The sequence below is a fragment of the Sus scrofa genome, chromosome 1, assembly GCF_000003025.6.
Source record: "Sus scrofa isolate TJ Tabasco breed Duroc chromosome 1, Sscrofa11.1, whole genome shotgun sequence".
NCBI lineage: Eukaryota > Metazoa > Chordata > Mammalia > Artiodactyla > Suidae > Sus > Sus scrofa.
Window position 1 is genome coordinate 13437330 of NC_010443.5, and position 21257 is coordinate 13458586.

General features: G+C 36.9%; 2 protein-coding genes across 7 annotated transcripts in view; both read left to right on the top strand.

Moving 5' to 3' along the window:
• Positions 1 to 4729, top strand: part of RGS17 (regulator of G protein signaling 17) — a 101806-nt gene extending 97077 nt beyond the window's left edge. For all 3 annotated transcript variants that reach the window (XM_003353179.4, XM_021086647.1, XM_021086637.1), the window contains exon 5: positions 901 to 4729. In XM_003353179.4, the coding sequence (XP_003353227.1) occupies positions 901 to 1089 (189 nt within the window). In that variant the 3' untranslated portion in view covers positions 1090 to 4729. The remainder of the gene's footprint in view (positions 1 to 900) is intronic.
• MTRF1L (mitochondrial translational release factor 1 like) lies at positions 6273 to 20962 on the top strand. Of its 4 annotated transcripts, XM_021072417.1 has the most exons (8): positions 9330 to 9461; positions 11776 to 11821; positions 12392 to 12471; positions 15359 to 15542; positions 16066 to 16229; positions 18280 to 18397; positions 19534 to 19670; positions 20599 to 20962. In XM_021072417.1, exons 4-8 carry the CDS (start codon positions 15446 to 15448, stop codon positions 20797 to 20799), a joined length of 717 nt encoding a protein of 238 aa, XP_020928076.1. In that variant the 5' UTR covers positions 9330 to 9461; positions 11776 to 11821; positions 12392 to 12471; positions 15359 to 15445; the 3' UTR covers positions 20800 to 20962.

Consider the following 21257-nt stretch of genomic DNA (forward strand, 5'->3'; position numbering starts at 1 on the left):
CCACGTGATTAGTTTACGGGTACTCTGAACCCCTGCCTCCATTTCTCCTTTCAAAGATTGCGTTTCAAGCAATTGTTCTGCTTAAGCTTTAGTAGGGGGATGTTGGGATGTACGCCTAGGTGAGAATATCAGGTCTCCTGTGCTGTGCCAGGGAGCTATTAGACTTGCAGTGTCTGCTGAGGTTCTTCTGCTCTGCTCACCCCTTCCACACAACTGGTGTCCTCCTCCTGACACAGGAGGGTTTGTTGGGATAGGAGACTCTCAGGAATCAGCATTTGATGTACATGTTAAGTTTTGACAGAGAACGAGCCTCTGCCAGATTTTGACCTTGTTCCCTCAATAGAGTCACCCAGCAGTCATGTCATCAGAGGAGGAAAAGGTGTACTGTGGTTAGGAAATTCTCTAGGACCTCAACAAAGAATAGGAGTTGTCAAAAGCGCCTGAGGGGGTGCATGGAAAAGAAAGAGCCAAGGAAGCCAAGATATCTGCGACCTAAAATTCTGGTGTGCAAGTTGGTTCTGGTTTGTGAAATTCAACTTTTGAAGGGGAGTGTGCCAGGTTACGTAACCTTTGAAGACATGACCTCAAGATTTTAGATGGTTGCCTTCATCTCTGAGGCATCTCTGAAATGTCACAAACCTATAGCTCCTTAACTGGGATCTTTTGAAAAATTATGAGTTCCCTGGTGACCTAGTGGTTAAGGATCCGGCATTGTCACTGCTGTGGCACGGGTCACTGCTGTGGCATGGGATCAGCCCCTGGCCTGAGAACTGCATGCTCTCAGTGTGCCCCCCCCCAAAAAAAAAGTTGAAACCAACCAAGATATTCAATAAAAAGGTGAATGGTTTAAATATATATATATATATATTATTTAATGTATCTGCTCTTATTTCTTTTTAGGTCAGTCTCGATTCTCGAGTTAGAGAGGTGATCAACAGAAATCTGTTGGATCCTAACCCTCTCATGTATGAAGATGCCCAACTTCAGATATATACCCTAATGCACAGAGATTCTTTCCCAAGGTTTTTGAACTCTCAAATTTATAAGTCATTTGTTGAAAGTACTGCCAGCTCTACTTCCGAATCTTAATTTTTATTTAAAAACAAAAAATCACGTGGGAGGGCTGGGATGAGAAATAAAAGTAGTTCAACAACACCTGAAACTGAGTTCCTGGAGAACGTCAGTTTAGCATTCCTCAGGCTACTGTGAAAATACAACCATGTGCTCTTCGTCTCCATTTTTATCAAGGTTACATCCGTGGTTAAGTTTGGAGGAAATACCACATAAAATGGTGAATTGCCAAATTAAGTTTGTTTTGTTCAACACGCATTCTACTTGCAAGCACACTGTATTTGTAGTCCTAGGAACAGTCTCCTCGTGTATCTGGAGACTGCATGTGCAAAGTGAAGCTGCTTCGTTTGCCACATAGTTGTCGTACTATTTATTCCAACGGCGTAACTTATATCTGTATTTAAGGACTTTTGTGCAATATGGTCTTCTAGAAATAATTGCCAAAAATCTGGCTGTGGTTTGCATTTTTAAGTATAATCTAAGACAGAAAAAGCCAATTTTTAAATTGTTTAACTCTGACATTCATCATGCTATATACTGTGTTCAGTACACGAATTTTGAAGCCAAAATTTCTGTACATGAAAAAAAGAGCTATTTATCTCTGTCTGTTGGGAAATTCCATATGGGGAATTCCTCCGATTGTTCACTGCCAAAACTGTGGCATTTTCATTACAGAAGATTTTGCTATGTAAAAATTAAAATATATATATATATATATATGAAGCCGAAAAGAGAAAAAAAGCACAAAATAATTTGAAGATATTCTATCTCAATGAGTGATATTGTTTTTAATTGTAATAGAAGAAAATGAATCTATGTATATATCAGATGTCCAATACTGTAATTCATTTATTAAAGACTGGCTCTCCAGTTCTAAAATGGTTGTGTAAAGTATGTACTTTAGCAAGAAAAAAAATAATAAGCTTGATAACTTAGTTTTGGAATATAAAGAAAGGATTTAATAAAGGAATGCCTACATGTAGCATCATAAAACATTTTGATAAATAGCATCTGTGCTGTGGCATATTTTCCTTGAAAGTGAAATCCAGTGAAAGAGCTGTTTTTAACCAAGAAAAGTTTTATAAGGATTATCCAGAAGATAATTCTCTACTTCAGACCTTAACTGTTTTCACCTAGTATCTTAAAAAGGACTTATTTTAAAAATGTTAAAACCAAACTATGAATTCTCATCCATAATTGAAAGGCAGTACAGTGCTCAAATCTTCTAGCTGCCATATTATTTTTTATAAGAACCACTAAATCTTTAAGACAGAAAAATACTTGCCTGACATTGGCATGTACTTTTGACATTCAAGAAAACAGTCCTATCACACACACACACAAAAGTCAGTGTCATATTTATAGCAAGGTATTACATTTGAATATTAATATCCCCTGGAGGCTATTTTTTTAATCTTAAACTTAATAAATATAATATTGAGTAACTTAAAATGAAAGTTTTAGAAATATTTATATCCACTGAGAATACTGGCCTTATATTAAGGATATTAAAATTATAGGTTTCCTTTGTCATTTTTTAACTACCTCTCATTTTTTTTTAATTTATTAAACTTTTTTTAAAAAAATTGTTTCGGATTTTCTTTTTAAAATGTATTTTACTTGAAAGGTTGGCATCGTAATTTTCTTTTTCCATAAACTTAGAACATTTCAATAATTGTTTTTTTAAGTGAATTTGATTTTCTAATTTATATAGAATTCAGGAGATATGATTAAAAGGGCTATTATCTATTCCCTATGCAAATATTTTAACTGTTGCAGTGTTTGACAAAATGGGATTAAAAAAAAAGTTTGCAGAGTAGAAAACAAAACATTCTGTTTACACTGGCGTTGCTGACTATCCTACCATACTCAGCACTTTTAAATACATTATTTATGAAAGTGTAATTAAAATACAAGACAAAATATTTATAATAATCATTTCTTTTAACAAATGCCTGTTTTTGTCTGAAAGTGTTAGTGTGTTGAGATATGCTTTACCCACGTCAATTAAGATATTTGCTATTCGAATAATAGTTTTCAGTAATATGTTGAAAAAAGATAGCTATGAAGATGTTTACAAAAAGTCATATTTTTTTCCTAACGAGTGAAGTAAAAACCTAAAGGAATCATCACTTCTATTGTGAAGTTTATTGTTCCTAAATTATTTTTTTCTTGATTAGAAGTGAGTTTGTTATGCTACTATGGTGTATACACACATGTGTTGTAATATCATACGTGTTGCTGTGTTTAAGGCACAACAAATGGGTGCACATGACTAGAAAATATGTAATATACTATGACACACCGCATGCATCCATCTTTTTAAATGTAGACTTTATATTCTTGTTGTTACTATGTATGATGGTGACCTGCTAGTCATAAGTTATCTTTATAAGATACTTTGGACTATTTATTCGATGAACTGTCTGTTTGACAATACCTTTAATATTTTACCAAATGTAAAAGATAAGGGCCCTTATCAAGAGTCCTAATCTCCTACCCTGGGCATTTGTAGAAGACACATCTTGAAGGTAGTATGTCCTTTTGAAAGCTGATTGGGGGAAGCTTGTTGCGAATGATTCTAGAGTCGATTTATGTATCAGATGTTGGTAACCGTGGTCTGTGAGGGAGTCTGTGCTAAATTCCTATTTTCAGGGGAGGGGAGGGTTTCTCTTTGAATTTCAAAATGTTTAAAGTTTCTATCTAAGAGTATGTCTGCATATTTGCCACTCTACCAATTTTAAAAATACGGTATAATTCCTTCTGTTTTAATGACAGAGCTATAAGAAACAAACAAAAAAAGCCCTCAGCTGGTGTCTATGCTACCATTCCAAGAGCACAATATTAGTATTGGTAGAGTTTGATTTTTGCTAGTAAGTACATTCCTCCCTGAGGAAAAATTAGCACTTTAGAAGGTATATGCTGTGTTTTAGACTGTCGAGGTATCTTTGTATACTCTTAGACTCTGCTAATGCACACAGAAAGAGGTTAATGCTCTTTCTCTAGTGCCTAACTTCAGATGGATCTAAAATGGAAAGAAGAGAATATAGATTATATATAAATATATATTGGAGAGCCAGATTTCTTCAGAGATGGATCTTAAAGACAAGACTCAAAATGAATGGATGATGCTTCTTTACTCTGGGTACTGATCATGCTATCCAGAGGCAATACAGATGTCCCAACAGTATTGTAAGGCGGCTCTAAGCACAGGAGGTGCAGAGGCGAAAGAACAACATTAGCAAAACACAATTTTGATATCACATTATGAAGTGCAAAAATCAAGACCATAATGGGGTCTTTTTTTTTTTTTCAAATCTTAAAATATGTACATAGGATGACCAGTTCTGATAGTTGGTCATGGTGCATGAGGTGTTTATTAGTATCCTTTAATGCTGCCTAGGTTCGACTTAGGGAATGAAATGTGTATCATATATTTACCTGATAGTTCAGTTTTGCAAAAGGACTATAGAAATAGGTAAATAGCATTTATTTATTAGGGGCAAAAATACACTTTCACCTCACTAAGCTGATCTAAAAATAATACCTGATTCTTATTTTTGAATTTATACCATTTTACACACTTTTAAGTTATACTGGAAAAAAACTGTCATATTGTAATTGTGACAAATTACATTTGCAAAAAAAAAAAAAAAAATGCAATATACCAGATGCTCCGAGGATGAAATATACAAGGAAGAAATTCAAAATACATTCAGAAAATAGGAAAATAAGCTACCTAAAATTTCTTAGATCCAAAATAAATAGAAACCTACCAAACAAGTTTTGAAAACATTGCACTAGATATATTGGCAAATTATTTTGAAAAGTAGCAAAGATATTTCTAGAAAAACATATAAAAGTATAGTTTGCAAACACTAATATTTGCATGCTCTGTTAAGCTTTTTAAAAATTTCTGTTCTGAGAAAATAATATTCAATCTGTAAAAAGTTTAGTTACTCCTTACTTGCTACAACTGCAGATATTTATCAATGAAACTGATACCAAAAACTTGCTTCAGATTTTCCTTGCAACACTCTTAGTAGTATCCTTGCACCACACAACAGTGCACAGAGTGATAAATATTGTTTCCAAATACCAGGCTTCAATTGTAAATTTTATGACAAGTTGCATTCCTGTCTCATGTGACCTTGGACAAATCATTTATCCTCTCTGAGCCTGTTGCATTATTTTTGAATGAGGAATATAATACTTAATTTACAGGGTGGCCCTGAGAATTAAATGAAATAAACATGGAAAGAGTGAAGCATTGCATAAAATATTATTATTTTATCAAGGTTCTCCAGCTCAGTAATAATACCCATTTTCAAGAATGTATTGTTAAATGTCATTTTAATCATTTTTTCTCTTTTCAAACTATACTTTAAAAATCTGATTTAATTATACATCCCTCCCCCCCCAAAAAGAACACGACCAAACTTATTTTAAGGTGGAGGAATATATGAATACGTTATTGTTTTGTACAATAATGTGATTCAAAATCATTCTTTTCCAGTCACCAACATCACTGAATCTACAAACTAGAAACACGCTTCTTTCAATCACACACACAGATATATATAGACGTGCATGTGTGTGTGTGTATAACATTGTAAATTTAAATCAAAGGGGAATAAAACAACATTCTCAAGGTAGGAATACTATAAATATCAGGTAATTTGCCAAATAAATATGTGTGGATAATAGCTAAAACTAAATTAAAAGAGACTAGTCAGTATCAAACATTGATACTGGCATGGAATAGAAAGCATTCTTTTTAATATTCAGGTAGTAAGATTTTTAAAGTAATTTTATTATGAAAATACAAAAATAAAAGGTGGCTGTGTGTTCATAAAATTTTCATTAAACCTTTTTAGAATAGTTTTAGATTTACAGAAAAAAATTATAAAGATAGTACAGATAGATTCTATATACCACACGCCCATGAGACAGTTGTCACGATTAATGAATCAATATTGATGCATTATTAAGTCCAGACTTTTGAGTTCCATAGCTTTTACCTTATGCCTTTTTTCCGTCCAGGATTCTGTTCAAAATAGCAGATTCCATTTAGTCATCACGCATCCTCTTGGCTGTGACATTTTCTCAAACGCTCCTTTGTGTTTGATGATGTTGGCAGTATTGAGTAGTACTGGTCTACTGTTTTGTAAGATGTCCCTCAACTGGAATGTGTCTGAGGTTTTCCCCATGATTGGACAGGTGTTACTGATTTCTGGAAGGAAGACCGCAGAGGTGCCATTCATATCACATGGTATCAAAGGTATATACCATCATCATGACTTATTGTCGATACTGAACTTCAGCACCTGGCTGAGGTAGGGTCTGTTAGGTTTTCCCACTGTAAAGTAATACATTTTTAAAGAGGCTACATTAAGGTAAATTTATGAGCATTACACTAAAAGAAAAAAATATTCGGAGCAGATTCCTCAGCACTGCTATTAGTTTCCATTAAAAGAATGCTAACAAATACTATGAAGAAAAAAAATATAAAATGAACTGGAACGTTGAAGTGGGAAAATAAAACTCCAAAATAGTGTTAGCCTGAATATTCACTTAATGGAGGTGAAAGTGAACTTTTTCCCTGGAACTATCTTCATCCTCTATCCCCTTGTGTAGTGAAGATTTTAGTGGTACTAGTGGTCAGAGGTAACCTAAATCAATGATCATTTTGCTGAGTACTTTTCTATATTGCCGTCCACTGAACAATGAACACTGAATACTGGAATAATGTAAAAAACCTGAATTTTCCCTCTTGCTTTAACCTATTTGTCATAAATAATGTTTATTGTATATGATTTTAGGATGTTGTTAAATATTAAAAATAATTTCAATGTGCTTGGTTCTGTAAAATTTATCATATTGAACGTGTCTAATTTTTTGCTACCATGTTCGCTATACTTAATAATCTATATCCATATATTGGACTTCACCAATATTTATTAGTGGACCACAGAGACTTTTTGAATGCATGAATACAACTTGAGACACCATCTTTGGTTATTCTGAAATGCCAGAATATCTGTAGGTACTTACAAGTTGAATAGATAATCCAGATTATTTTTCTTCCACTTAAATTGTTTTGGATTTTTATGCCCCCTATTTTATTATTTACTTATGTACACTAACAGACTTCCTGAAAATGCTAGAATTTTCAACTTGTAATGGAATTTGAGCATGACAGTAATGTAAGAAAATTCAAAAATCTCAAACTAAGTATATCTATTTGAGTTTTCAAAGTAAGTCAAACTACAGCTGTTTTCATTTGACTATATTGTGGAAATCTATAGATATTATTGTAAAATGCACATGCATTACACTGACTTCTTAAAAATGTTTTGAATTAATAAAGAGATCACCAATGTATCATTAGAGAAAAGTTACTGTTTTTTCATTGGTGTAATACAGTAGGAGTAAGGGTACTCTTGTATTTTTTAACTTGCTCACACATCCAAGGTAAAATAATTTCTGGCTGGATTCTTTCCGCTGGTCTCTAAGTTTATTGCATATTACATCTTTGCACCTTTTATAAATAATAAAAGTACATTCTTGAAATGACTTGAGAATTCAGCTGAGATTTGAGTTCGAATAGCTCCCACCATTTCTATGCTTTAAAAAATATTCAAAGTTGAGTTTAGACTTGGGAAATAACTGTTCCTAAAAGAGATACAGTCAACCTAATCAGTCCAGTTCTATACTCGGATGAGAATTTTTAAAATTGGGTACCAATCACCATTTTAAAGCAAAACAATTTTATAAAGTAGTGTGGCTTTAATACACATTCAAAGCGAAAGAAAATTTGAGTTAATTTGAAATTTCTAAGTAGTGAAACCTATTTTGGCTTTATACTATCTGGAGAGTCAGCTCATTCTTCTACTTCACTTTCCCTTTATATGTAGAGCAAAGAAATGAATAGAGTCAATAGAGTCAATACAAATTCATTTTATAAGAATTTTATACTTAACCTCAATAATGTTGATTGGATGACTTAACTTTGTTAAGGGCTTCCGTATTTTACTATTTTTAAAAAATAATAAATTAGAAGATTTTTCAGTAGGTCAGTTCTCTGTACAGTTAAAAAACCACGTGAAAGCCCTTCCTCAGCTAGTTAGGTAGTGAGAGTTCTCAGGTTGAGCTTTCAGCCCGTGCATCCCCAGCCCTGTCTTAGTTGTTTTATTCTCATATATATTCCTCTGATGAGCTATGAAAAGATCTTTTGAAAAATGCGAAAGCATTATACCAATAAATGTCAGTATTTCTTGCACTAAGCCACTATCAGAAGTTTGGGCTACCGGCGACGGGGCTCTGAAGATTTTTCTTGGCTGTGCTAAGTTGGAACATGGAATGGCTCAACCTCTTTAAAAAAGTAGCTGGGTAACAAGCAATAAGTGGGAATGGGCGGAAAACTGTGTGTGGAAGAAAGTCGCTGAAAAGTAGGTAAATTAAATGGACGATAAAGGGCAGGAAAGCAGATTTTGGCAAATCACTCTGTTTGCTTTCGAGTCCGCTTACCACATCTTCGTTAAATGCGAGCCTTAGCCACCGCCGAAAAGTAAAACATGAACAGGAAAAATGCAAGAGGAGTTAACACATATACACACTGATGACCATCCTACAATTCGCTCTTGGAGACGACAGTCCAGGCTGGCACTGGAGAGAGTATCCGTGCCTTGACCTCGGCCCCCGTAGCGGACACTAGACTGCCCTTCATTGCGATACTTGAGCTCCTGAGTGCTTGGGAAACAAACCATCGCCGTCAGAAAACGTAAAGGCAATCTATCGCTTTCCCCTTCCAGCCCAACATTCCGAACCGGCTCATTTCAAGAAGGAACGTCTGACCCAGCCTTGTAAAGGCGGTGCACACGGTCTCTCGGACACGCCCCTACCACTTTCTGTTAGGCCCCCTCAAGTTCCGACCTCCGGGAACAAAGCGGCGTTTAACGATGCCTGACCCGGAAGTTTAACCAGACTTCCGGGAGGTCCCTTCGGACAAGCGCGTGTGCTGGGCGGGGCTCGGCTAGGTCCCGCCCCTATCTCCAAGCTGCGAGGTGTCGCGAGACTTGCTCTGTCCGGAACTTCCGGTTATCGTCGCCCTCGGCCATCGGCTTTAGGGATGCGGTCTCGGCTTCTTTTGAGTGCTGTTCGGGGCCTTTGGGCCCACCGGGCTGTTGGCCCGGCCCGCCGACACATGAGCTGCGGGAGCCTTCCGCTGGAGGAGCTGTTCGCCCGCAGCGGACCCCTGCGGACCTTCCTCGAGCGCCAGGTAGGGTCTGAAACCCCGTTGCAGGTCAGAGGGCCTGAGCTGGTGGCGGTGGCCAAGCTTCTGACAGAGAAGGAGCGGGAGCTGCAGGAGACCGAGCACTTGCTGCACGGTAAGGGCTGGGCCTAGGGGAGCGGGATTCAGAAAAGATTCTTGACTCTTTGCCCTTTCCACTAAGCCGCTGGTCAAGGGTCCACAATCTCTTTGAGTTTTAAGTCTTTACTCAGTTGCAGCCCTATTTCATTTACATCAGAGGTGAGGGCATCACTATATGGGTTGTGAACCTGTCCTCTCTTTGTGCTTCCTTCACAGTGCTCTGCGCCCTTTAACAGAACTTAAGTTGACTCTTACTGGTTATGTATTTAATAGCAGGAGATCATTAGCTCACACACACACACAAAATCAGGCACTATTCCTGTTATGGGCTGGAGAGCAGTGTACCTCCAACTGTGGTAAAGAGGCTACCTGCAAGTGACAGGAGAGGTGCATGCTAAATAAACCCAGACTCAGAATCTGAGACCTAAAAACATAGGTTTTTAACGAGTTTCCCAAGTGATTCGTGTCCATTCAGATCTAGATGGGGCCATGTTTCTGCATCTGTACAAGCTCCTGGAGATGCCTATTTGCTGGTCCATGGACCATGCACTGGGTAGCAAGGTTCTAGAGAGGGTCACAATCTCCTGGGGGCAAGAAAATTAATTATAATACAGCTGATAAGTGAGAACATGTATCAATAAAGACCTAGGAGAGCAAGAACTTACTGAGAAAGCTTTGTACAGGGATAAAGGCCCACCCTTAGATGATGTAATATTTTTAACCTTTATTGATCCTTTACCATACTTCATTCTTTGCTTAGGTTTATCTATTAACTCATCTAATTCACCTAATAAACCCTATGAAATAGGTTCTATTAGCCTCATGAAATAGAAGAGGAACTTGCAATATAAAAGTAAAATTAACTCAGTTTCGGTTACACAGCTTGTAAGGAATGGAGCTTGGCTTGGACTGACTCCAAATCTCAGGACTCCAAATCACTGAACTCCAATGTTAACCAAAGAAGGGGAGGTTGGGACCATTTTTTAAGGGGGCTCACATACTCTCTAAAAAGTTTGATTTTATCCTGTTGGTAAGAGGAAGCCAGCAGAAGTTTTTAGACTGGGGAGTGAATGATAGTAATAGATTTGTTGTTTAGGAACCTGCATTTGTAGAAGTTTAGAAACAACCTGGAGTAAGACTGAAGATGCCAGAGAAAACAGAAGGCTAAGGCAGTTTTCTAGGGGAGACTTAAGGAAAGTCTAAATTAAGTGATTTAAGAGAAAGTGCTGCCCAGAGTGTTTTTAAAAAATTGAAAAAATATCTTTTGGGGAAAATTAAATCAGTTTTATTCCTTAAGCTAAGCTTTAAGTACAAATAGAAGCCACTATATATATATATATATATAACACTATCAATTTCAACATACAATCAATATAAAAATTATATATACACACTGTAATTTTTATATTGACTGCATGTCAAAATAGTGTTTGGGGGATAGTGGATTAAATAAAATATAGTATTTAAATTAGGTTACTTCCACACTCTATTTCCCATCTCTGTAGTCTTGTAAGAACACTGCATTTCAGAACTGAAAGGCCCCTTAGAGACCAGCTCAAATCTTTTATTTTACTCTTGAGGTTACTGAGACTCAGGGAAGTTGAGTGTGTTGCCCTAAGAGAACCTTAGTGGTTGGACTAGGACTAGAATTCACTTTTCCTTTTTTCTAATTAAGTTTATTTTCCATTTCATCAAACATCATACCAAATTCTTGCCAAAATAATGTCCTGCCATCCCACCAACACTCCCTATATTTGCTTATCTCAGTTTTGCTGTTATTACCTGTCTTTTAGTAATCATTCTCTCCTCTTTCTGCTCCACCCCCCAAAAAAACTTCAACATCTTGTTTTAATATTTAATTACACAGTGTTTTAGGTTGTCTTGTTTCTTTTTTTTTTTTTAGGGCCACACCTGTGCCACATGGTAGTTTCCAGGCTAGGGATCAAATTGGACCCCTCCCCACAGCCACAGCAACCGCCAGATCTGAGCCACATCCAACCCCTGCACTGTGGCTTGCAAACACACTAGATCCTTAACCCACTGAGTGAGGCCAGAAGTTGAACAAATGTCCCCAAGGGACAAGATGTCAGGTTCCTTAACCTGCTGAAACATAACAGGAACTCCTAGGTTGTTACTTTTTTTGTGAGGTTTTCTCCCCTAGAATTAAACAAAGAAACTAAAATCATCTAAAGTCCTGCCATGAAAGATTTCCAGTTCTTAGCATAATTGGTTCTAAATAAATGAATAAACATTCCAACTGATACAAGTTTGATCTTTCAACAAAGACAGCAAGTTGCAGTAGCTAATTTCCCCTTTTCTCCTTTCTATAGGCTACATGTCCACAGGATAGAGGAATGAGGAGGTATATTTTGTAAGGTAAAAATGAAAATTTAAAGATGAAAAAAGAATTAGGGTAAAGTCTCAGAGAGAAGAGTACTTCATGTAAACATTCTGTAAATATTAGGCAGGGTCTAAATTTTTATGTGGACACTTATGTATTAATGAAGCATTTATTGATAAAGTAACTTCATACTTTTAAACTCAGTTCTTTCTGGTCTGATGATACCCTCTATTCCACCTTCTGTTCTTTCTCACTAGCTAGTGCATTTATTTGTTACTGTACAGTCTAAGTTGTGAAACTAAGAGGATATTTGTTAATATGGGTATTTTGTGAAGGTAGAATTATTGCAAGTTTAACAGCTTTATATTTTTCTATAGAAATTCTTTTTAACTTACACTTTAGTCATCAGGGAAAACATTTTTTTTATTAAACTACATGCTTTTGAAAACTAATGCATAAAATGCTTTGAAATAATGACAGTTATGAAAAGGACAAGATAATTGTTATTTTTTTCTTCAGCTGCAATAACAGTAAAACTATTACCTTGAATTCTGTTAGCAATTAACAATAATTAAGAAAAACTTAACCTGCTGCTTTTTTCTTAGATGAAAGTGAAGACTTAAGGAAACTTGCAGAGAATGAAATAATTTCGTGTCAAAAAGAAATAGCTCAATTGAAACATCAGGTATGGTAATTGTGCAACGCATAAAGCATTTGTTCTTTTACTTCTAATGTATTTTATTAGAAGTTTATAAAAGCAAGTCAAGAACTAATCAGCTTGCTCATATTTATAAACTGGTTTTTTGTTTGTTTTTTCGTCCTTTTAGGGCCAAACTGTGGCATATGGAGGTTCCCAGGCTAGGGGGTCTAATTGGAGCTACAGCTGCCAGCCTATGTTATAGCCACAGCAACGCCAGATCTGAGCTGCATCTGCAACCTACACCACAGCTCATGGCAGCACCGGATCCTTAATCCCCTGAGCAAGGCTAGGGATCAAACCCACAACTTCATGGTTCCTAGTCGGATTGTTTTCGCTGCACCACAACAGGAACTCCTATAAACTGGTTTTTAAAGCATGCGAGGTGTGGCTTACTCCCTGTGGCCCTGTTTTTATTATACTAAAAGGATTGCAGAACTCTGAAGAAAGAAAGATGAATGTCACATTAATAGGATTTGCCAGAAAGGCAGTGAAATGTTGTATTATATTTTCCCTTTTGTTTTTTTTAGAGAGGTGGGGGTAGATGAGTATTGGTTCTGGAGTGATGGTAGGTAGAAGCAAGAGCATTTCTTTACTTTTGTGTCTCCGAAACTATTACAGTACCAGCCTAGAGTAGGCCCTCAGGATTTTTAGAATAAAATTGCATTGTTTTGCCTTTATATCTAGAATTGCAAAAGAACATATGGAGTTAGATGAAGAATAATGAAAGTAGATCCACTCTTTGTTAATTCTGTAAGGCGGAGCTTAAAGGCTTAAAGCAGTTTTCTCTGGGATAGAAGTGAATGAACAGGATAAGGTGAGGAAGGAGCCTGGAAGCGGGTGCTTAATATAGAGATTCTCTCTTTATCCAAGTGTAGAACTTACCCAAAAGTAAACATCTCCACTACCTACTGGAGAAGAAAAGTTCCACTACAGAGTACAAAGTTTCATGTAGCATGCCTTCTACTCATCTTTCAGATTTCTTTGTGTAGAAGGCCTTATGTATTACTGGTTTCTGTTCATTGGCAGGTAAGTAACAAACAGATATAAATTTTATCATGTGTTAGTTCAAGATCTGAATGATCACGTTCTGTTGGCACAAGACAGATGGAAAAGTAGGAAAACAAGTCTAGTTCCTGACAACACAGAGTTTGATATTTCACAACTCAGGGGAGACTTGGGTTCAAACTCTCTTCTACTCTCTAGTTGAAGGAAATTGGGCAATTAGGCAGTTAGAGTACTCAGCCACACTAAACTTAAACTTAGTTTGCACATCTTAAGGTGGAGCTATGAATAGGACCTGCCCAAGACATTTTAAGAATTGAAGTATGTAAAGTGCTTGGTAGAGTGCCTGTTGATATTAAAGGACCAATAAATGTTGGCAGCTTGTCTTTTTTTTTTTTTTTTGGCTTTTTGTCTTTTCTAGGGCCACATGCGTGGCATATGGAGGTTCCCAAGCTAGGGGTCCAATCGGAGCTGTAGCCGCTGGCGTACACCACAGCCACGGCAACTCAGGATCCGAGCCATGTCTGCAACCTACACCACAGCTCACGGCAACACTGGATCCTTAACCCACTGAGCAAGGCCGGGGAATGAACCTGCAACCTCATGGTTCCTAGTTGGATTCGTTAACCACTGCGCCACGATGGGAACTCCGGCAGCTTGTCTTTCTTAATTCACTTCATCTAAAAAGTCTGTATTCTATATCTCCTTAATTAGGCCACACTGAAGTGTGAAACATACTGTTATAATAGAAGGAAGACTGATACAGGCAGAAGGATCTGAGTTCTTGTGCCTGTTCTGCCAGTAACCAGTGTTTAGCTCTTTAACCAGTCATTTAACTTGTTTTAATCTCATTTTCTTGTACTTATAAAGTGAAGGAACTGGATCAGAACTTCTCTAAGGGGCTTTCCAGTTCCAGAATTGTACGTTTCTCTTCCATATTAAAGAAGCTTGGGAAAAATACAAATGCAATTTGAGTGTGTTTCCCACCATACTAGGCTATAAATTTCCAAAACATAGAGCACATATACACAAACAATATACTGTCCTATTCACAGCAAGCTAAAATATTAACTGAATAGAATGGATATAAAGTATACGTGGACATCCAAAAAGAAGTACCAACAAATCTCTTAAGTTTTAGTTGAACCTCATAGCATTACATGTAGTTATAAAATTAGTATTTTTTGGACATTATGCATTAAATGGTTCTAAATGGCAAGATGGTTGAACAGTAATCAGCAATATTAAAGTATTTCCTTAGGGAAACTTTAAATAAATTAAATATTTAAAATCCTAATGTAGTCATTGAGAACTTTTTTTCCAACAAGTTTTAAATCTTGGAGTTCCTGCTGTGGTGCAATAGGATCAGTGGTGTCTCTGCAGCGCCAGGATGCAGGTCTGATCCCCAGCTTGGCACAGTGGGTTAAAGAACCTGGCACTACAACAGCTGCAGCATAAGGCGCAGCTGTACCCTAAGTTGCAGCTGTGGCTCAGATCTGATCCCTGGCTTGGGAACTCCATATGCCAAAGGGTGGTCAAAAATAGGGGAGAAGGAGTTCCCGTCGTGGCACAGTGGTTAACGAATCCGACTAGGAACCATGAGGTTGCGTGTTCGGTCCCTGCCCTTGCTCAGTGGGTTGACAATCCAGCGTTGCCGTGAGCTGTGGTGTAGGTTGCAGACACGGCTTGGATCCTGCATTGCTATGGCTCTGGCGTGGGCCGGTGGCTGCAGCTCTGATTAGACCCCTAGCCTGGGAACCTCCATATGCCACGGGAGCAGCCCAAGAAATGGCAAAAAGACAAAAAAAGAGGTGGGGGGGGGAAGTTTTGAGTATTAATTATAGGAGGAGTGATATTTTTGTATTTGCAGATCGTCTTACTTTTGGTTCCCTCAGAAGAAGCAGATGAAAATGACTTGATCCTGGAGGTAACTGCAGGAGTTGGGGGTCAGGAGGCAATGCTGTTTACTTCAGAGATATTTGATATGTATCAGCAGTATGCTGCATTTAAAAGATGGCATTTTGAAATCCTGGAATATTTTCCTAGTGAAATAGGTCAGTAAACTGATTTGTTTTGAAAAAAGTGTAGATTTAATTTATCCACATATATTCTAAGAAGAGGGTTGGAAAGACCATGACTAAGCTTTATAGCTTACTTATGAAGTAAGTTATACCTTATACTCATGATTAAGTAGTTTTATGCTTATCATTTAATTAATAATGTTGAATGCAAATATACCAGTTTTGGAATGGCCTATAAAATGCTAGTCAGTACTAACTATTGAATGATTAATGGTCTTTTAAAAGTGGTCCTTTAGGAGTGTTACTGAATCAGTTTATTAACACTGTAAATGCTTTATGTTTAATAATTATAAGTCATAGCTACATTAAGTATTAAAACATTAAATTTCCTAAACTTGAAAAGGTTTTCAATATGTTTTTTACAATTAATATGCTCCAGTTATTTTGTAGCTCTTTTAAGTATATTTCAAGATGGTAGAAGTGATGGTCAGTTGTTTAAATGTTTATATAAATGGCATAAATAATAAAAGAACGCTCTCTTCCCAATGTTTGCAAGGTGGCCTTAGACATGCATCTGCCAGCATTGGGGGTTCAGAAGCCTATAAGCACATGAAGTTTGAAGGAGGTGTGCACAGAGTACAGAGAGTGCCAAAGACGGAGAAGCAAGGCCGCATCCACACCAGCACCATGACTGTTGCAATCCTGCCCCAACCCACTGAGGTGAGGCATCGCGGTGCCTTCTTGGAAGCCTGGGCCCAGCACCGTGCCTTTCCCCAGGGTAACCCTTACCTTTTGAATTGAGTATCTCCTCTTCCTATTTGGTCTTCATCACCTATTTTGAATTGATTTTACAATACATTATCACAGTCCAAAAAGTATGATTTTTAACAATAGATGGCAAGAGTTAAGTGTATAGAAATGATCTAATCTTGTTCTATTTAAAATTTTCTCCACCACTAAGCTTAAGATACATATCTTGAGATTGTCTCTTACAGGAGAAACAATATTCAGAGGAGTTTCAGAGTGATTACTTTTATAAAGATGTTAGCTTTGTGTGACTTGTTCCCAGAATATTAATAGCAAGAATCCTATTTTAACAAAGGGTAACTGCTTAATAGAATTGTTACTTTATAACTGAATCATATTGAAATATATTGTTACAGTGTTTATAATGAGTATAGTTTATTTTCAGAATAAATTACCAGTCTATAAAATATTTGTAAGGTAATTTAGTTGTATATCCCTTTTACTGAAAAGCAATGGGAAATATATGACTTGTTTTCTAGAATGAGGTATAAATGGTGGGAGAAGAAATTTAAATGTTTCTGTTTTTTAATTTAGGGACAAAGTGCTATTTGATTCTCTAATAAGTTAATGGAGTTCCTTTCTCGACACCTAATTTTTGGGTGAAGCCTAGATGAGGAGCAGAACAGTAGGACAAATGGCAGGAAGTAGGACAAATGGCAGGAGGCACACCTAGAAACACCTTGGAGATGGGAGGGCTTTTCAGGAAAAGATGGAGACTGAGGTCCATGTATCATCTCATTTAATTCTTCAAGCAACAGTTAAGGAGCCATACAGGAAGACACAGGAGAGCCTGTGATTGATAGGATTTCTGCTGGGGTTGGGGGGTGGGGGTTGTGGGCATGTCATAGACTGGCCCATAGTTCTTTATGAAAGAGCTTTTCTTCTTTTTAGAACTGTACTCATGGCATATGGAGGTTTCCACGCTAGGGGTCCAATTGAAGTTGGAGCCACTGGCCTATGCCACAGCCACAGCAACATCAGATCCAAACTGCCTCTGTGACCTACACCACAGCTCATGGCAACACTGTATCCTTAACTCACTAAGCGAGGCCATACTTATCCTCATGTATACTAGTCAGATTCATTTCCACCGAGCCACGATGGGAACTCCCTGAAAGAGCTTTTTAGGTACAGTGTTTTTTTTTGTTTTTTTGGTTTTTTTTTTTGGTCTTTTTGCTATTTCTTGGGCCGCTCCCGCGGCATATGGAGGTTTCCGGGCTAGGGGTCAAATCGGAGCTGTAGCCACCGGCCTACGCCAGAGCCACAGCAACGCGGGATCCGAGCCACGTCTGCAACCTACACCACAGCTCATGGCAACGCCGGATCATTAACCCACTGAGCAAGGGCAGGGACCGAACCCACAACCTCATGGTTCCTAATCGGATTCGTTAACCACTGCACCACGACGGGAACTCCACTACAGTGTTTTTTATGTTGACTCCCAGGAAAGAACATTATCCTGATGGCAGATACCCAGGTATTTGTGAATTGAGTCCATATTTCTTGGCCTTGGCTATTTCCATTTGTCTCTCCTCTGCCTCTAAATATGTTTAAGTCCTTCTTTAAAATTAAACAAAATAAACTCTTCCCATAGTTCTTAGGTTAGTGTCATTTTTTTCTTCTGCTAAAGTTTTTTGAACTTAAAAATACTCCACAGAATCTCATTTAGCTATTATATTCACATTTCTACTAGTAGTTGAGTTCTGCTGTTGGTAGGAAGAGGGTAATTTACGAGAAGTTCATTTTTTGAGGATTAGGGAGGGTTTGTTTTTATGTTTTGATACTCTTCATAAGAAGAGTTTAAAAAATGGCTATCCTTCCAACTAATTTGGCTTCCTAAAACTAAACCTAAATCTTAAATTCTATACATCACATGTATTTATATTTATAAATGGATAGTCCTTCTCTTTGAACAGATCAACATGTATTTTTAAAAAATCTCAACTTTTCCTCTTACATGTAGATTAATCTGGTGATTAATCCTAAAGATTTGAGGATTGATACTAAGCGAGCCAGTGGAGCTGGGGGGCAGCACGTAAACACCACAGACAGCGCCGTCCGGATAGTTCATCTTCCCACAGGTATGTACTTATATCTTCAACATAAAACACTGAGGAAAGAAATTCTGAATGACTCGATCAGTTTTCCACTGAAGTTGATCCTCAGTTATCAGAGGAATATAGACTACTGGGAATTGCTATTAAATACCTGATTTACTTCGAATCCTTAGCCAAAGCTGCGTGATAGTTACAAAGCCAGGAAGGGGGTTGCAGGGGGAAACCTAAGCCCAGGAAATTTCCATGTTAGTGACTATACTATTAATTTTAAAAAATCCTCATAGTGAAGTAGTATCATGGGTTCTTCTTTATCAGAGAATGTTCTAAATCACTAGTTCTTAGCCTTTTTTGGAGGGAGGTGGAAATGGATTCCTTTGAGAAAATGAACACTTGGACCTGCTACCCACAAACATGCTTATATGCAAAGTTTTGCATTCAGGGGCTTCTTTCCACTAAGCCCGCCTATAGGTCTCCAGGAGTTCTGATTCTAGATAGTCAGGCAGTGGAGCTATCTAAATATTTCTTAAGCTTTCATAATACTGTAGGTAGAACTAAATGTGTTTTTTCAGGTATTAGTGCAGGGATTGACATGTGATAAAGAGCATATGGACAGCAAACCTCAGTTATCCAGAAAGAATACAAGAATAAATGAACTCAGGCATAATTCTTACTGATTTGGAAGTGTGTGGTTTATTTTTTATTTTTTTGAATGTGAGGAAATCCTCATGTTAAACTTGAAGAGAAAGTCTTACGTAACACATGGCATAAACAGGAATAGAAAAAAGTGGGTGGAAATCCTCAAAAATATTAATGATAACCTGGTAATAAGATCAGTTTTTATAATTTGGTTTGTCTAATAAGTAGTTACTACGATAAAAAAATTATGGGGGCTATCTGAAGGTAGCAGAATATAATCCATATTAAATAATTAATGCTTATTGTTTAGTATGGAAGTATTTTGAGCTATAACTCAATTTTCAGTTTTCTGATAATTGTAAAAGTTATTTGTTAAGTTTATAGTCTTCCTTTTTTTATATTAGAGTACTATTTTTTCCTTTCACAAAGGAAGAAGAAAAAGGATGAGAAGGAAAAGGAGTATTCCTTGATAATAAATGAAGCTTTTCCTACTAAAACTTTTTAATTCTCATAACACTATTCAGGTGTTGTTTCCGAATGCCAGCAGGAGAGATCTCAACTGAAAAATAGAGAGATGGCTATGAAAAAGTTACGTGCAAAACTATACAGCCTGCATCTAGAAGAAGAAACGAGTAAACGATACAATGCTAGAAAGGTTCAGGTAAAACTGAATTTTAAAAAATGTTTCTAAAGGATTAAAATATTTTTAGGAGGTCCTTTGTGGCTCAGCAGGTTAAGAACCCAACTGGTGTCCATGAGGAGGCCAGTTTGATCTCTGGCCTCACTCAGTGGGTTAAGGATCTGGCGTTGCCGGGAGCTGTGGTGTGGGTCACAGATGCGGTTCTGATCCCAAGTTGCTTTGGGCGTGGTGAAGGCCTGCAGCTGAATTATTTCAATGTATTGGTCAAAATTAGAGTACAAGTGGCTCAACCCAAGGTTATGCTTGATTTATGGTAATCTTACACCTCTGCCCTGTTCCCTTATTCAAAGGTGTTTTTCTCAGACTTTTCATCAAAGTTATTTTTAAAAGATCTACAGTGTTCCTGTTCATTTTGAATCCTTTGAAAATTATGGAAAAAAGTTGGAAGGGAAACCAAATTTATTTTCTTCTTGTTTGGCATTTGATTTTATAATTACAGGGCCCTCTGTTAGCTCCTTATTACAGAAAGTTCATTACTTCATCATCACTGATGATGACCAGATTAATTCAGAGAGACTGGATATATGTAGCCACCATGTGACTATCAACCCTGTGCGAGGGTGCATGTACACGTCATTGCTGTATAGAAGGTATCATCTGTCTATTTTACAAATGGGGAAACTAAGGTTTCGAATTGAAATAAACTGCCTGAAGTCAAAGTATCAAAATGGCAGGATTCAAAATTCAGTTACTGATCTGACTTTAAAGTCTATATTTTTGTCTCTGTTACATTCTCATGTTATTTGAGGATTCAGAAATGATTAAAACTTGGTTCTTAACATTGTGTTTCACATTCTAAACCAAGAGCTTAATCTCTAGGCAGTTAAATTTGTAGGTTTATTTGCCCTGAATTTAGCTGCATCCTGTCTTTTTTTTTTTACATATCTAGGTTGGTACTAAAGGAAGGTCAGAGAAAATAAGAACATACAATTTTCCACAGAATCGGGTCACGGATCACCGAATAAACAAGTCACTTTATGATCTTGGAACTTTTATGCAAGGAGAGTATCTACTGGATGAACTTGTACAGTCACTGAAGGACTATGCTAATTATGAATCTGTACTAGAAATCATTTCCCAAAAAGTTTAAGTTGAATTGTATAGCTTGTGAAAGTTCTATTATAGTAGTCACATTGTGTAAATACCAGTACTCTCTTGAAACACATGAGTTAACATGGCTGGGAGTAATGTATTTTTAATATGTAGATAATTTATATAAATCTCTCAATGTATTAAAAAATATATAATCATGACTGTGGTTGTATATTTTGGACTCTTCCTTACAAGTAATAGACAAAGAAAAATAGTTGGTTTTTATGTAATGTATTTAATGAATGGTCAAAATTGTGGTTTAACTCCTAAGGAAAACTTCAAGCATAAAATAGTAGAAATGTAACAGTAGTTTCTGTACTAAATAAGGTCCAGTCAGGACCCTGTTAATTTGAATTTTGATATAAAGAATTTTTAACTGAAGATAGGATTAGCTGTTAGGGGATAAAAGACTAGTACTCTCAGACTAAGAGAGTGTACCCTTGGAAAGGACTTCTT

Coding starts and splice junctions, on each gene's coding strand:
- MTRF1L (XM_013992473.2), top strand. CDS start 9,203: ATGCGGTCTCGGCTTCTTTTGAGTGCTGTTCGGGGCCTTTGGGCCCAC. Junction 9,462..12,391: donor GACCGAGCACTTGCTGCACG/GTAAGGGCTGGG, acceptor CTTTTTTCTTAG/ATGAAAGTGAAGACTTAAGG. Junction 15,543..16,065: donor ATATTTTCCTAGTGAAATAG/GTCAGTAAACTG, acceptor AATGTTTGCAAG/GTGGCCTTAGACATGCATCT.